The sequence below is a fragment of the Anabas testudineus genome, chromosome 22 (assembly GCF_900324465.2).
Source record: "Anabas testudineus chromosome 22, fAnaTes1.2, whole genome shotgun sequence".
Lineage (NCBI taxonomy): Eukaryota > Metazoa > Chordata > Actinopteri > Anabantiformes > Anabantidae > Anabas > Anabas testudineus.
In genome coordinates, this window is record NC_046630.1 from 5497475 (window position 1) to 5514652 (window position 17178).

The following is a 17178-nucleotide window of genomic DNA, read 5'->3' on the forward strand; positions in this document are numbered from 1 at the left end:
ATGCAGGTCAAAGGGATGTTATGTTTTCGGCATTGCTTTACTGACCTCTTTATGAAAGTGTAAGTTGTAAATGCTGTGACATAAAACATATGGTGGTTGGTTGCACCACTTCTGATAATGTACAGAATTATATTGAAATAAGTTAGGATGATTAGGAAAAGTGCCTTTATGTCTTGTGTGTATATGTCTATACCTTGAAAATGACAGTCTTGTAAAGATTCTGAACACTTGCACACAAACATTTGAGATCAAAAGAGCACTTTGCAGATTAATTAATTTAATTAAATTATTTTTCACAATGCATGTGAAATGTATCCTCTTTAATTGATGTATTAAGGTCACCTGATTTGAATAATTGAAAGCCCCTTTGAAGGCTAAACCGGGGTGTGGTAGCTCATAGGCAGCCTTCTCTGACAGCAGATGTGCAGTGTTTAAGTTCTGTCGTGACTCAATGAAAAATGTTTCCCAAGTCTTAAGATTTTGTTTTGAATAGATACACAGTGTTTTTAATTTTAATTCTAATTTACACATTTTTCAATTGATCTGGAATTTTTCTAAGTGATGAGTTTTCAGTGGAGCCTCATTGTTTCAGTTGTGCACAGCATTGGTCAAATTTAGTAGAACAACGTATTAGCCTACAGCAGGTAGTTGATAATATGTATATTTAAGTTATTGTATTAGCAAAATCTGTTGTCTGACTATGAGTCACTTTTTGTTTCATCCACAGAGCACGTAAAAGGCAGTTTTGAACCATGAAGCGCAGTAAGCACCGTGGACACAAGGAGGACAAGAATGGAGGTAATGTATCAGTAGCTAAGATGGATGAAAGGGGAATAGGTCAAAGGAGCAAGGAAATCCTGACTGGAATTACAAACTCACTCGTGTAGACTTAGATCCCTTTCCAGCCCAGTAGAGGAGATTTTAAAAAAACATTTCTGTATTTTCTTTAATTTATTTATTAATGTATTACTTCCCTATCTATTATTTTACTTTCTTATTTTGAGTAATAGTTGTTTCCTGTTAACAATGTAGACTTTATTAAGTAGGCCCAGAAGAGAGTTAAATGCCTGATTTGTATTAAAACACACAATAATTTAATATATTTTAGGGGACAACTGTATGTGCTGTCGCGGTTACTTCTTACATATCTAAGATGTAGTTCTAAAGTTGTTTATACGCTATATCCGTCCTATGATCTCCAGATGAACCAGCTATTCTAGAGACAGAGAACCTGGATCGCCATGGCACATTCAAAGGAGGCCCAGACCCTGACACCATCTCACTTGCCTCAGTCACCGCTGTCACCACCAATGTATCCAATAAGAGGCAAGCATGACAACATGGCTGCATTATGTGAATCATCTGTCTATAGATTCTCACTGATGTTTGACGCCTTATTGTCTCATAGATCAAAGCCAGACATAAAGATGGAACCCAGTTCTGGAAGACCAGTAGATTATCAAGTATGAGAAACCAATCTTTTATGGACGATATATCGATCATTTTATGAATTAATAGTTACTGACTGACCATTCTATTGTATATTAATGTTATTATAATTGATCTCAATTTTAGTTTGATTGTAGTTTATTTGTGGTACAGTAGTGGTACAATCAGTCAAATAGCTGGTCTGTCGATAATCTGATCATTTAATTTCAGGTGAGTGTGACAGTGATTGAGGCTAGACAGCTGGTGGGACTGAATATGGATCCAATGGTTTGTGTGGAGATTGGAGAAGACAAAAAGTACACGTCAATGAAGGAATCAACTAACTGCCCATACTACAATGAAGTGAGTCGTGGTATCTAGATTCATTTCTGACTGGGCTAAATCTGTTCAGATGGACTCATTACAAAACTCTTCCCTTTTCCAGTATTTTGTGTTTGACTTCCACGTCCCTCCAGATGTTATGTTTGACAAAATCCTTAAGTTGTCCGTAAGTTGTTTAAGTCATAATAAGTAAATTAACAAAAAGTCATTTATAGTTTTCCACCTGACAAATGCATTTGCTTTTGTAATGTTTGATTACAATCCTTAGGTAATCCACTCTAAAAATCTCCTGCGAAGTGGAACACTGGTTGGGACATTTAAACTTGATGTTGGCACAGTCTATTCCCAGCCAGGTAAAAGCTTGATTCTTTTATTACTGGAAATCATTACAAACATTACAGACATTTAAATGTTTGTCTCTTCTTTTGCAGAGCACCAGTTTTACCACAAATGGGCTTTGTTGTCCGACCCTGACGACATCACAGCAGGTTGTAAAGGCTACATTAAGTGTGATATTGCAGTTGTGGCCAAAGGAGACACTATAAAGACTCCACACAAGGCCAACGAGTCGGATGAAGATGACATAGAGGGGTAAAATAAATTATGTTGTTAAATAAAAAGATCCTAATAGGACTTCTACAATTCTGTAGAAGATACTTCAATCCAGGTTTCTCTGCACTTGAAAGCACATTGCTGTGTGTGTCAGTATCTTGTTTGTTATGCACTTTCATCAAGTCCCATTGTTATTTCAGCAACCTCTTAATACCAGAGGGGGTTCCTGCAGAACGACAGTGGGCTCGCTATTACCTGAAGATCTACAGAGCTGAGGGACTCCCCAGAATGAACACCAGCATCATGGCCAACGTCAAGAAAGCCTTCATAGGAGAAAATAAAGACCTGGTTGATCCTTATGTCCAAGTACAGTTTGCTGGGCAGAAGGTACAATATGGCAGAATTGCATTACATTTATCTCGCATTGTTTTTTTGTTTTTTAACATTATTGTAATGTGTGATTAAAGGGGAAAACGTCAGTTCAGAAGAGCTGCTACGAGCCCATCTGGAACGAGCAGATTGTCTTCACTGAGATGTTTCCACCGCTGTGCAAACGCATGAAGATCCAGATCCGTGACTCTGATAAAGTGAATGATGTAGCTATAGGAACACACTTTTTAGACCTAAAGAAGATTTCCAATGATGGGGACAAAGGTGAATTTTTATTTATTTGCTCTTGAAATATTTAGGCACTTACAAGTCTTTGTAAACACATCTACTCATTGCATCGATCTGCTATCATGAGATCCATCATTTGCATATTCAGTTTTATGTATGTATCTATGTTTTATAGGCTTCCTTCCCACATTGGGACCTGCGTGGGTCAACATGTATGGCTCGACACGCACCTACACCCTGATGGACGAGTACCAGGAGTTAAATGAAGGGCTTGGAGAGGGGGTGTCCTTCAGGGCCCGTCTTCTCATCAGCCTTGGTGTGGAGATCCTAGACACTTCCTCACCTGAGATTACCAGTTCTACAGAAGTGCAGTTGGAGGGAGTACCCAACATTTCAGAGGTGGGTCCTTGTTTGGATAGGTGGCCATGCAAGGCAACCCAATCAACCCAAACTCATCCTGATAGATCATTGTGCTGTGGTAAATTATTGATTATGTTTATTTAGCCCACCTGGTGCATTATTAACATGTCGTTTGAGTTAATGTGGCCTTTTTTTGTTGGTGAACAAAGTTAAATGACAAATTTAAGTGAGCACATAGCGCTGGTACCATCAGAGATGCAATTCTCCCTGTTCGACAGCTCTTATTACAGCACTTTACGTGTAACAGCTGTTAAAATTTAAAAAATTAAGTGACTCCTCTGGTTTCAAGAAATTAAGAAAGTAAAAGAGGTTTAACCACAATGAAAAACTCAATGTTGTTTATTTTACAGGCCGCAACTGGAAAGGTTGAGGAATTTTTCCTCTTTGGATCTTTTCTGGAGGCCACGATGATTGACAGAAAGATTGGTGATAAGCCCATCAACTTCGAGGTCACAATAGGTAATTTCTATCTATTCATTATAAGATCTGAAAATATTGGACTGTTTATTTTTAGTAATATTTTAATAAAAAGAAATAATTTAGTTCTTGGTAAAAATTTGTTTGACATTTAACATTGCAGCTACTAAATGTTTCTGTATTACAGGTTACTATGGCAACGAGATTGATGGGGTTATCAAGCCAAATGCAAAGGGAAAGAAGGGAGGCGATGGAGATGAAGAGGAAACCGAACTGATCCACAACTCTAGCGACGAGGAGATTGAGGATGATGGAGACCTGAATTCAGTGGCAACTACTCCTCCCATGAAACCTGTTGTCACTGACCGGTCAGGACAAAAATTACTCAAACTATATTAGAAGTTAACATATAATATATTTGTATAAAAAAATGCAGACAAAACAGTTTTCCAGTAAGATATTTCCTACTTCTGCTTCTTTGCACAGTGTCTTTAATCAACATCACTATATCACTATATATATCTATCGCACATTTATGCTGTAGTTATATTGTTTAAGAAATGTATTTTTTACTTGAATTCACAGAAACTACTTCCACCTTCCGTATTTTGAGAGGAAACCATGTGTCTACATCAAGAGTTGGTGGCAGGACCAGCGAAGGAGGCTGTACAATGCCAACATTATAGACAACATTGCTGATAAACTGGCAAGTCACACTCACGTTTTACTGGATGAGTAAAGATTTACTCATTGGTTTGATGGCAATTTTTAGTGAGTTTTAAGAAACAACCTGTGCAACAGATAGAAGTGTTACTTTAAAATTATCTTTAATAATTCATCTTCAATTGCATCTACAGGAGGAGGGCCTAAATGATGTGCAAGAAATCATTAAAACAGAGAAGGCCTACCCTGAGCGCAGACTTAGGGGTGTCCTGGAGGAGCTCAACCAAGGATGCAGGTCTGTGGTTACAAACATGAGCCAAACATTGTAATAACATGCTGTTTTTATTTTGTGCAGGTGTATATATTTAACACCTGTTGCTCTTTCAGTCAGTTTCTTTCTCTGGCAAACAAGGACCAGAATCAGTCTGGCAGAACCAAACTTGACAGGGAGAGACTGAAGCTGTGCATGTCAGAAGTGGTACGTGCAGCATCAGAGGAGCGAACCTTCCTCTTCTTCTTCTTCTTCTTTTTTATTCTATAAATATATATGATGTCTTGCTAAATGTTTCTGGCTTTAGGAGACCATCGGCCAACAAGCTAAGGCCATGAGGACACAAGTAAAGAAAAGCACTGTGCGAGATAAACTCAAGCTGGCTCAGAACTTCCTCTCCAAGCTGCGCTTCCTGGCTGATGAGGTAAGATTTACAATATAACATCTGCATATACAGTGTTGCTTCTTCTTCGTGCTGTTTCATGGTGGTCATTTGATTTGTTTAATGTTTTTTCCTCCAGCCTCAACACAGCGTTCCTGACATTTTCTTGTGGATGATAAGTAATGGGAAGCGCATTGCTTATGCACGTGTCCCTTCCAAGGACCTCCTTTATTCCAGTATAGATGAGGAGCGGGGAAAGGACTGTGGCAAAGTGAAAACTGTCTTTCTCAGGGTGACTTTTTACACTGCTTACCATCGTAACACAATCAGAAAATACTTTATTTGTCATCAACTGTTTTGGCATTAAAACGTTTTTTTTATATGTACTGAAGATCCCTGGAAAGAAAGGCTTTGGGCCGGCTGGCTGGACTGTGCAAGCTAAACTAGAAATCTATCTGTGGCTGGGTCTGAATAGACAGCGGAAAGATTACCTGAGTGGACTCCCCAGTGGATTTGAGGAAAACAAGTTGTCCAGGGGACCCGGCCTGCCGTCCTCACCTCCCATCAGCCTCACCTACATGAGTACGACCATCAGCCAGTTAGCCAGTATTTCTCATGTGAAGTTATTTGCAGCCTCAAATAGAGATATTTCTTTCTAAAATGACATATGTGACATCTTGTTTTACATTATGTGTAATGTAAAACATATGAGATATAAGATGTGTAAGATTAAGTGACAAATGTAAGCGATTTTAAATACTTAATCCAACTTAAATATCTTTGAATTCACACATTAGGTGTTATTTATTTCCTTATTGTTATTTATTTATGAATGTCTCTCCACAGTGAAACAGATCTTTCAGCTGAGGGTCCACATGTATCAGGCTCGCAGCCTGTTTGCTGCTGACAGCACAGGTCTGTCTGATCCCTTTGCAAGAGTATTCTTCTCAACACAAAGTCAAGTCACTGAGGTGAGCTCAGTCGAAAAGCTTTTTTCAAGTGAGGATCTTAAATATGATTCAATGTAAAGCAGATGTCCCACATCATCATGATTTGCTGTGTTGTCAGGTGCTGGCTGAGACTCTCTGCCCCACATGGGACCAGCTGCTGGTCTTTGAGAACGTTGAGCTGTTTGGAGAAGCCAACGAACTGAGAGATGACCCTCCCATTATCGTCATTGAAATCTATGATCAGGACACAGTGGTAAGAGTTGTTTTGAAGTAGTTTCCGTTTGAATCAGTCTGAGCTAAGAGTCTGTTTCGGCTTGAATTTCCAGATAGCAGCGGCCTTCTCATGCTTGTCCATCTTTAACGCTTAATAATTTAAGTCTGTCTGTCTTTCACTTGAATTGTAAGACTAAACGACGAGTCTAAATCCAGTGTGTGATACTGTACGTTCCTAATGTTGTGTTCTTCTGTTACTATGAAATATATCTTTGACGGAGTACTTTTGCTGACTGACAATTTTGTATTTGCTCCTGTCAATAACATCATTGTTTGGGATGACGCTTTGGATAAGTAGAGTGTGGATTCTGATGGCTTGGTGTATTTTAGAAGCACTGTAATGTGTGCTAAACTCAATAGCATTAAAAGGCATGCAAGAGGAATATGCGTGTCACTGGACTTCATGCTAATTTCAGTCCAGAAGGATGCTCCACCTATACCTGTTGCATTCCTTTAAAAGCATTTTGTGCTTTTTTTTGTATGTGGGTAATAGAGAATTTGGACTCTTAATAACCACTAACTGCAAGAGAGATTTAATCGTTTATTTGTAGACATATTCAATAATCATTCATTGTCTGTTTTGCAGTTCATTGGTTATTCTAGGGATCTTGCTTTTGTTCAGTTTTCTTTTGTACTCTCTTATCTTAAGTGTTTCTAATGTCTCTAGTCTGAGTAGAAACATGTGCATATACTGTAAAGCCATGTCTCTTCTTGCTGACAGGACAAAACACACAATGATTGCACCATTAGCAACTTGTTATTGCTAACTTGTAATTGTAATATGAATAGATATTGTTATATACTGCAATGGTAGCTAATGGATTGGTAGCTCTGCTATTCTTTCAATATTTTTTTGTCAAACAAATTTGTTTTGTGAACTTGAAATGTTTCATTTATCTTATGCTTCTAGGGCAAAGCTGACTTCATGGGTAGAACCTTTGCCAAGCCTGTGGTCAAGATGGCGGATGAGCACTACGGACCCCCACGCTTCCCTCCACAGCTGGAGTACTATCAGATCTACCGTGGTAACTGCGCTGCAGGAGAAATGCTGGCAGCCTTTGAGCTGCTACAGGTTAGTTTTTTATATTACAGATACTATCAACATGTAAGTGTATGTCTCCATCACTACAGTTGTTTAAAATACTTCCTCAATCCTCTGGTAGATTGGCCCCAATGGGAAAGCCGATCTTCCTCCCATAGATGGTCCCACAGATACAGACCGTGGGCCAATCCTGCCTGTGCCACTGGGCATCAGACCAGTGCTCAGCAAATACAGGATTGAGGTGAAGACTTCATATGATTGGTATAATTCCCCCCCAAAATTAGAATTAGAAACCACTAATAAAATAGTTTTAAATTTCCTATCCTTCAGGTTTTGTTCTGGGGCTTGAGAGACCTGAAGAGAGTCAATCTGGCTCAGGTTGACCGGCCTCGTGTGGACATTGAATGTGCTGGGAAGGGAGTCCAGTCCTCCCTCATCCCCAACTACAGGAAAAACCCCAACTTCAGCACCCTCGTCAAGTGGTTTGAAGTGGTATGTTTCCTTCTTCTAGTATTTGCTGTATTACTCTATATTTATGTTCCACTTTACTTTTCCTATAAATTTGTACTCAGTTCTTTTAATTCTGGACTTTGTATGTCAGGATTTGCCAGAGAATGAGTTGCTTCACCCGCCGCTGAACATCAGAGTGGTGGACTGCAGGGCTTTTGGTCGCTACACTCTGGTTGGTTCCAATGCTGTCACCACGCTGCGGAAATTCATCTACAGGGGAGCAGACAAGCAAGCGAACAACTATTCTACAACAGGTATTAACTAAAATCTTTTTATTAAGTATATCAACTCTGTATGTATGTGTTTGCACCAACAGTGGGATGGTGTTATAAATAATTCAAATTGCTAATATAAAATTAGTAATATGTCCATTATCTCTTTGTCTTTCAGAGGAAATTATTGTTGTCAACATGGAACCTGAGCCTACCTTTAAGAAGATGGACACTGTGGTTAAACTAGACTCTGTAAGTGCCATTTTTCTTTTCCTTTATATAACCTTTATTCAAGGAATTAAATAATAATCACACCTGTAGCATTTGGTATAAATAGATGGCTCTTTAAAAGCAGAACATCCACACTCCAAATCAGATCATGACTAAGGAAAACGAATGTTTCTGTACCTGTACAGAATGACATTGTCCCATAATTTTACATTGTGTAATGTGGTCTTCTACCTAGTGCTCCGACGCTGTGGTCAAAGTCGAGGTAAGCAAAGCACTATCTTTGCTTTCTATATTTTAATTATCACTAAAAGACTCCAAAACCTGACTATCAACATATGTACTACTTTTCTGTAAAAAAGGATGACGATAAGGATGGAAAGGGGAAAAAGAAGAAGAGGAAGAAGGGTGATGAGGTTGAAGAAGAGGAGCTTGATGAGAGCATGTTGGACTGGTGGTCCAAATATTTTGCCTCCATTGAAACTTTGACAGAGGTGAGAAACAGGATGTAGCAGAGTCAGTGATCTGTTGTCTAGAGCTGCTGAATAAGACTCAGTTGGTGTGTTGTATTTTCCCCATAACTTAATTAACTCACACCCTAACTGTCTTGGGAAGATTGTTTAATGTTATTTGGCTCTCAGTAAATGCAGTTAATTAATAATGAATGACTCTCTGGTCCTATAGTCACTCAAGGCTCAAGAAGCAGCTCTGTCCGATTCAGAGGACAAAGATGATGTGGACATTGCAGATGGTGGAGGTGAAGCCAGATAATACTAAATACGTATTGTTATCAATGTCAGGTTTTATACTATCCACTCATGTACCCTTGTCTCAGCAGTATCATTTGTAGAAACCATGTCTCCTCTTTTCACTCCATCCTTGCTGCTGAACTGTACACAGACATCAAACCTGATGACTCTTCTGTGAAAGCCACCAAGAGAGGAAAGGGAAAGAAAGAAAAGAAGAGGCCAGCAGTCGATCCGTTAGAGAAGAAGAAGCCAAAACTTGATGAGCTAAAGGTACTGAAAAGGAGTCAGCACACACTGGATTGCTGTTCAGCAATTTTAGTTCAACTGTTCTAAAGAGTATATTAGTATTAAACAGACTCTATTTGGACTTTTTACATGACGCTCTTGGTGTTTTTTCTATTTTTCGTTTTCATTTTCAGGTGTATCCTAAGGAGCTGGAGACTGAGTTTGACAACTTTGAGGACTGGCTCCACAGTTTTAACCTGTTCAGGGGAAAGGGTGGCGATGATGATGACCAAAACGTGACAGATGAGGACAGGATTGTCGGGAAATTCAAAGTAAGAACAGATTGTTTAGGATACCGTGCACAGATTAGGAGTATTTCTGTCTTATGTAACAGTTTAACCAGTTTACCTGGGTCCCTTTAGGGCTCACTTTGCATCTACAAAGTGTCAGATGACATGCCCAGAGACATGACCATAGACTCCAACATGGGAATGTTTCAGAATATTCCTCACAATGATCCCATTAACGTCCTTGTCCGCATCTATGTCATCAGGGTGAGCTATATGTTATGTGCTTTTTGAATGTGAATGCTGTGAATATAGCAGGAAGATGCCAGATTCTACAGAGGATTCCTTTGAAAAGTAAAATTATCATTTTGTTTTCATAGGCAACTGATCTGCATCCAGCTGATATTAATGGAAAGGCTGACCCTTACATTGCAATCAAACTGGGAAAGACAGAGATCAAAGACAAAGAGAACTACATCTCTAAACAGCTAAACCCTTTGTTTGGAAAGTAAGGAGGGCCTCTGTGTTTTCTACATGAAGTTATTGCTCTGACAGAGGTGTTATTTATGCATCCTGTGTTTCTTACCTTCCTAGATCCTTCGATGTGGAGGCCACATTCCCGATGGATTCCACACTCACTGTGTCCATTTATGATTGGGACCTGGTGGGAACCGACGATCTGATCGGAGAAACCAAAATTGACCTAGAGAACCGTTTCTACAGCAAACACAGAGCCACATGTGGTATTGCATGTAACTATGCCATGTAAGAGGAAAAGGCTGACCCCTCTGTAGCATTAGTTAATATGTCACCTTTCAAATACTTTTTATAACTTCATGTTTGTATGTGTTTACATATTTGTTGTATGTGGGTCTTGTTACGAGTGTGTAGGATGTAACTCTTCTTTCTTTCTGCAGCCATGGTTACAATGTTTGGAGAGACCCGATGAAACCTACACACATCCTAGCAAAACTGTGCAAGGATGGGAAACTAGACGGTCCAAATTACGGCCCCGGAGGAAGAGTGAAGGTGGAAAATCGGGTCTTCATGGCACAGACTGAGATCGAGGATGAAAATGGTTGATTCCTGATTTGACTTACTTGTTTATTTCTCTGGTTGCGTGCAATAATAATGCAATACATTATTTTACTTAAATAAAAAATAACCACATGGACTTACATGTATTTGTTGGTGCTTGGTAGGTTTGAAGAAACAGACAGATGAACATCTGGCTTTGACCGTGTTGAATCACTGGGAGGAAATACCACGTGCCGGCTGTAAACTTGTCCCAGAACATGTGGAAACCAGGCCACTGCTCCACCCTGACAAACCAGGAATTGAACAGGTTTTCATTAAATTCATGTTAATCTATATTAAACAGGAAAATATTCTTTTGTACTGAAATACCATGTTTCCTTACTATGTTTAGGGGAGAATTGAGATGTGGGTAGATATGTTCCCCAAAGACATGACTGCACCAGGTCCTGCACTTGACATTTCACCAAGGAAACCAAAGAAGTATGTTCGCTTCTCAGACATGGGTCAAATTTGTGATGTACCTTTCATATACTCTGTACTATATATGGGGCCTTAGGCAAGACCTCCTTACGCTTACCCTGCCTACCCTTGCAAGTCGCTTTGGATAAAAGCGTCTGCCTAATGACTAAATGTAAAATGTAAATGTAAATATGAACTGTTTATCCAATAGATCTAAAAAGCAGCAGTTCAATTTTACGTTCAATTTTTAAGTGATTGTTAATTATTAATTAATCCAGATCTTCTTTTCACTTGTGATCAGAAATCATAATATTTCTCGGTTTCATCATATGCTACATCTATATAGCTTAAACTTTAATGTTTGCTTGTGTCCAGGTTTGAACTGAGGGTGATCATCTGGAACACAGATGAAGTCGTTCTAGAGGATGATGATATCTTCACTGGCGAGAAATCAAGTGACATATTTGTGCGAGGGTAATTATGGGCTTTAACTTTTTAACTTTTTTAAACTTTCTTGATGAGCATTTTGAATTTCTTCCGTTACCTGTTTCTCCTCCAGTTGGTTGAAAGGTCAACAGGAGGACAAGCAGGACACTGATGTCCACTACCACTCCATCACTGGGGAGGGCAACTTCAACTGGCGCTTCGTCTACCCTTTTGACTACCTCATGGCTGAAGAGAAAATTGTCATTTCAAAGAAGGAGTCAATGTTTGCCTGGGATGAGACCGAGTACAAAATCCCTGCTCGTCTTAATCTGCAAGTTTGGGATGCCGACCATTTCTCTGCAGACGACTTCTTAGGTACTGCAGACAGTCATTTACCTGTAGATTTGCAAATCTCTATTACATTTGACAATTTCACCTTGGTTACCTCTCATAAATTGAATTCAAAATGCACTAGATGCAGAAAATATTTTTTCCTAACAAATACTTCATTTCATATTTCATCAACTCAGTTACATAACATATTTCACAGGTGCAATTGAGCTGGACCTGAACCGTTTCCCACGCGGTGCAAAAACTGCCAAGCAGTGCACCATTGAGATGGTGACAAATGAAGGAGAGATGCCCATGGTCTCCATCTTCAAACAGAAGAGGATCAAGGGCTGGTGGCCATTTGTAGCCAGAAATGAAGAGGATGAGTATGAACTTACGGTAGGTCACAGTAACAAGCAACCCAGAACAGTGTAATAGGTAAAACAAGTAAACAAACACAAGGTATGCAGATATTTAGCAGGTATTATGTTTACCATGGTCGCCTTTTCCATGTAGTAAGTCAGCATGCTAACATTTACTTATAGTACTAACTAATGTTAGTATAATACAATATTATTTAATAATACAATATTTGCTCAAAAGGTATTTTAATAATTTAAAGGAGGGATTTCCCTCATGGTGACTCTGTGTCTTTGCAGGGAAAAGTGGAAGCAGAGCTGCATCTTCTGACAGGAGAGGAGGCTGAGAAAAGCCCAGTTGGTGAAGGACGCAACGAACCAGAACCCCTGGAGAAACCCAAGTATGACGGATGTTCTCTTAACACACCACTGTGCACATCTTTTTCTTCTACATCCCATGCTATTCTGTTTTTTCTACATTTAACCCTCCCAGATACAGATATTAGATAAGGTTAATGTGAATATACGCACACACATTAATTTTAGAAAGTCTCAGCTACACAGAAACCAAATACAAATACCATAATAACATACTATGACAAATAAAATCATGATAAATTACTGAATAAATAAAACGATAAATGTGTCATAAATAAATAACTTGACATTTTAAACGTTCATAAAAAGAATAAAGAAAGATAAATTTACATAAACTAATAAACAAAAGCAATGTCATGAATGAGGAAAGACATTTATATGGATTTACTTCAACCAAGTTCTGGACTCTTACCTACGATCTTCTTTCTTTACATGGTAAGTTACTGTTTCTTCATATCTTTACGTTCTGTGAATTGTTTCTCAGTCTTGCCTTTTGCTTTGCCTGTGTTTCAATTATATATAATTATATTTCAATTTGACCTAGAAGAAACAGTACGGTAGAATGGTCCACAGAGCCTAAAGTCTATTACTGAACGTGTGTTTCTGTCCTTCCAGCCGTCCAGACAACAGCCTTCTGTGGTTCCTCACTCCCCTCAAAGCCATAAAGCACTTGGTCTGCAACCAGTACAAGTGGCTGGTCATCAAGATTGTCACAGCTCTCCTGCTGCTGGCCATGCTGGCTCTTTTCCTCTACAGCATGCCTGGTTACATGGTCAAAAAAATGCTGGGAGCTTGAGATGTTGCTCAGACACTTCTGCAGAAGGTTCCAGCAATTTCACTAACGAGACGGCTCGTAACTCTCTCTCTTCACTACTTACTTTCTGTCTACTGTCTACTACTTCTATCTATCTCTGATTCCAACCTCAGCTATCAGATGACAAAAAGTTTGTTTCAAATGCTCAGTGCTAATAGATCTCTTGTCAGCATCTTGCATCACAGGACCACAAATAATGATAGAAATGTATAATTGTAGTATTGGTGTATCTAGATAAAATGTGACAGGAAACAACGAAACAACTCTAAAACCTTTTAACTTATATTGTAATATTAATTATTATGCTAGAATCACCAGTCACTTGTTTGTCTGTTGATGAAACTGACACAATATCTGATTTCATTGTATATTTTAATGCACATGAAGTACATTTGATGTTTTTATAGTTTTAGTTTAGTATTAAAGTTGTACAAAAGATGCATCCAAAGACTAAGTAATAACAGCAAATTAAGAACTCAGAATTAAACCAAGAACATCACACTAAGAAATGAATTAAAAATATTCCAACATCAAGTCAATTAGGCAGCACCAGAGAAAAGGATCGCATCGGAAACAGTGAGGTGCAGAACAGGACTCATAATTGTTTCAGCTTGTACATGGGCTGTCATTTCAAATAGATAAACCCTAAAAGCCAAGCAAAACTCATGCATGAGAATGGGACGAGCACAGCCACACAGCTGAAACATCCAGGTTAGTTCAGAATATATGGCAATTAACCAAGAGCTAGTAAGAGGCAACGACAGAAAACAGCAGAAGCTTGGGACCAAATCTATGTGGAGATTAGTACTAATAGTAGTAGTAATGCTGAGCGTGCGTGAAATTAAAAACAGATTTTGAGCTGTTTTGAGTTTATTACAATTTTTGTGAAAAATAAAAGGACATGTCATTGTGTACTCATTAACTAAAACAACTTCATCAATGATATTGTGAGTTGACTACAGGCATATTTTCTGTGAATGTGCTGTAGCAACATTTGTGATATTTTATGGATGAATTGACTCTTAACTACTTTTTACTACTCTACTACAGTTTCTGTAAGACCTTTATATACTGTACAATCTGCAGTCAGTGTTGAGTAGGTGACAAGAAATAAAGACACTGTTACACGAATCTTCTGCTAATCTTCACACCAACACAATTATGTAGCTCGTGGTGTGGAGGTAGCCGGGTGTGGGAATTTTCTCTTTTTGTGTCAAGTTTTCAAGTAATGGATTTATCTAATTGGATGTCTGACTGGCTTTGGCTTAATTAATGTCTGTTTGCATCTCTGTGCTCCACCAGCCGTCCAGATATCGCCCTCCTCTGGTTCCTCATCCCTTTCAAAGCTGCAAAACACCTGGTGTGTGACCAGTACAGGTGGCTGACCATCAAGATCGTCACCGCTCTCCTGCTGCTGGCCATCCTGGCTCTTTTCCTGTACAACATGCCTGGTTACATGGTGAAGAAAATGTTGGGAGCCTAAGTTACAACCAGTAAATGATAACTTTTTTCAAAGGGTGTGCACTGAGTACTCATTTGTATTGTTTTGTGAAGGTTTTTGCGACTTAAAAAATTGCTTTATTAAGAAATCACTATAACGATAGCAGGGCTAATCATACGTCTTGAGTGCATTCATCATTTGGTTATTACTGTAGTTTAAAATGTACAAATCACAGCATGTGGCTTCTGTTGGTGTGGTAAAGTGTCCTTATTCTTATCAAATGAATTGTCTATTCTTCACCTATCACAACAGATGACTATCAATTGGAAATAATAAATTTTTTACTGATAAAATATTGAGCATTTCTAGAATAGCGGGCTTGTGTTGGAATTCAGATTTTTTTGCGTGAGCTATGTTTTGTCATGACATCCTGTTTTCTGTGTCTATGTATGATATTTCAAATTTGTGAATAAATTAACCTCTGAATAATTCAGCTTCACGGCAGTCCTGTCGTCTGTGATGTTCTTGAATGTGTTGGCTGTGTCTTCTCCTGCAAAATCATTAAAAGTCATCCTTAACATCATCATTAGCATTTTGAAAATCACAGTTACTCTCTAATACTCTGTCTCCATCTCTGTGCTCCACCAGCCGTCCAGATATCGCTCTCCTCTGGTTCCTCATCCCTTTCAAAGCTGTAAAACACCTGATGTGTGACCAGTACAGGTGGCTGACCATCAAGATTGTCACAGCTCTGCTGCTGCTGGCCATCTTGGCTCTTTTCCTGTACAACATGCCTGGTTACATGGTGAAGAAAATGTTGGGAGTTTAAGAAATACCCTCAGATGTCCAATTTTTTTAAAGAAATAATTTCTCTTATAATCTGACCTTGTGTTTGTGAAATAGTTTTTATCATATAGAACACCATAAAGTTATACATGACAAGTATTAGTATGGCTACAGTATGCAGTTAGGTAAGTGTACTTATATTAATATATAACATTAAAGTCCATTACTGCAAGATAGTGGTGCAAATTTGTATTTCATAATGATGGTTATCGTCCTTAAATCATTAATTTGTGCTGATTCATTGTGAGGTCAGCAGTGTGCAGTATTTGTCTGACGTTTGAATTTGTGAATAATAAATAAACATTTCTAATACCAACACCAACAGTGTGGTTATCTGTCCACTTGGATGCAAACTTTTACAACAGCTTTAATATGGTAATTATATTATATTTAGTTTCAATCAATAAGTAACTATAATATATAAGAATTAAGTGAATTTAAAAGTAAATAAAGAACAATAAATGTTGGTAAATGTAAAGAAATTTAGGATAAGTATGACTTTTATGCTATGTGGTTTGGGTAGTGTGACTTTCCTACCAGGATGATCTTTGTCAATTAATCTAGAGTACAGTGCAATAATCCATGAGATTTGTTATTTAGCCATGCTGTGGTGGTAATTTCTATTTATTTGTTAAATTAGAACAGCTAGAAACCTGAACAGTTGTTTAATAAAAGGTTTGGAGGATGCGGGCATCGATCCCGCTACCTCTCGCATGCTAAGCGAGCGCTCTACCATTTGAGCTAATCCCCCTCCATAAAAAGACGTTTTCGTGTCCTGTGCTGCTGATTAGAGATAAAAGAAATAGGTTTATTATTATTATTATTATTATTATGTTTATTATTATTATTTATTATTTATTAAAATCTTCTACAGTCTGTGAAGTACAGTCCACCGTTTCCACAGACAGATGGTAGTTTCCCAACACATGGCGTTTAAACGCTGCTGTGCTGCCCCCTGCTGGTCGTCAGATGAATGTGCTGTTACTCGATCACAACATTCACTTTGCTCTTTCTTGTCTTCGTGTAACTATTAATTAATTATGTATTTATTTTTCATTATTATTCAATTCCATTGCTTTATTTATTTATTTATTCGTGAGAAAGAAAACCAAACCAGAGAAACGAGCGCAGACGTCCTGCAGCGCGGAAGGACAGTTTCTGCGCACTTTGATGGATAGTTACGAGAGCTGTGGCTGTTAAAAGTGGTAGAAATACTGTTTAAAAAGTATGAACTTTATTTTAGGAAACGATGGAAGAAAGAGGCATCGTTTGATTTCACAACAAAAACAAAAACGTTTGGAGGATGCGGGCATCGATCCCGCTACCTCTCGCATGCTAAGCGAGCGCTCTACCATTTGAGCTAATCCCCCATCTGAATGAATGGGGAGGGGACAAGAGTTATATAGGTCATAGTTCACATAGTTATTATTATTATTATTATTATTATCGTTATTAATATTATTATAGCATTTAGTAAGTTGATTAAATGTAATTTATTCTACATGTTGGTCGAGATGA

At 38.4% G+C, this 17178-nt stretch overlaps 1 protein-coding gene and 2 non-coding genes across 3 annotated transcripts; 1 reads left to right on the top strand and 2 right to left on the bottom strand.

Moving 5' to 3' along the window:
- The first annotated feature begins 752 nt into the window (after nt 1–752).
- On the top strand, nt 753–14856 carry LOC113147964 (otoferlin-like). Its single transcript, XM_026339350.1, has 41 exons — nt 753–798; nt 1203–1326; nt 1409–1463; nt 1660–1791; nt 1874–1936; nt 2039–2123; nt 2202–2361; nt 2523–2709; nt 2790–2976; nt 3116–3339; nt 3711–3819; nt 3965–4145; nt 4363–4483; nt 4635–4735; nt 4828–4918; nt 5019–5135; nt 5233–5385; nt 5486–5675; nt 5940–6064; nt 6162–6296; nt 7227–7388; nt 7480–7599; nt 7689–7850; nt 7960–8122; nt 8259–8332; nt 8547–8573; nt 8671–8802; nt 8993–9065; nt 9209–9327; nt 9477–9614; nt 9705–9836; nt 9950–10077; nt 10164–10334; nt 10487–10647; nt 10772–10914; nt 10999–11087; nt 11442–11540; nt 11626–11867; nt 12043–12221; nt 12482–12582; nt 14676–14856. The coding sequence occupies exons 1-41, from the start codon at nt 753–755 to the stop codon at nt 14854–14856; spliced, it is 5382 nt and encodes a 1793-aa protein (XP_026195135.1).
- Nucleotides 14857–16338: 1482 nt separating this feature from the next.
- trnaa-agc lies at nt 16339–16411 on the bottom strand. The gene has a single exon. It is a non-coding gene; the product is annotated as a tRNA-Ala (tRNA).
- Nucleotides 16412–16957: 546 nt separating this feature from the next.
- On the bottom strand, nt 16958–17030 carry trnaa-agc. The gene has a single exon. It is a non-coding gene; the product is annotated as a tRNA-Ala (tRNA).
- Nucleotides 17031–17178: the final 148 nt, after the last annotated feature.

Bases quoted from the DNA above. Each gene is read 5' to 3' on its own strand.
- LOC113147964 (XM_026339350.1), top strand. From the start codon at position 753: ATGAAGCGCAGTAAGCACCGTGGACACAAGGAGGACAAGAATGGAG. The intron at 799-1,202 runs GTAATGTATCAG...TATGATCTCCAG, and splicing joins CAAGGAGGACAAGAATGGAG to ATGAACCAGCTATTCTAGAG. The intron at 5,386-5,485 runs GTGACTTTTTAC...TATGTACTGAAG, and splicing joins TGAAAACTGTCTTTCTCAGG to ATCCCTGGAAAGAAAGGCTT.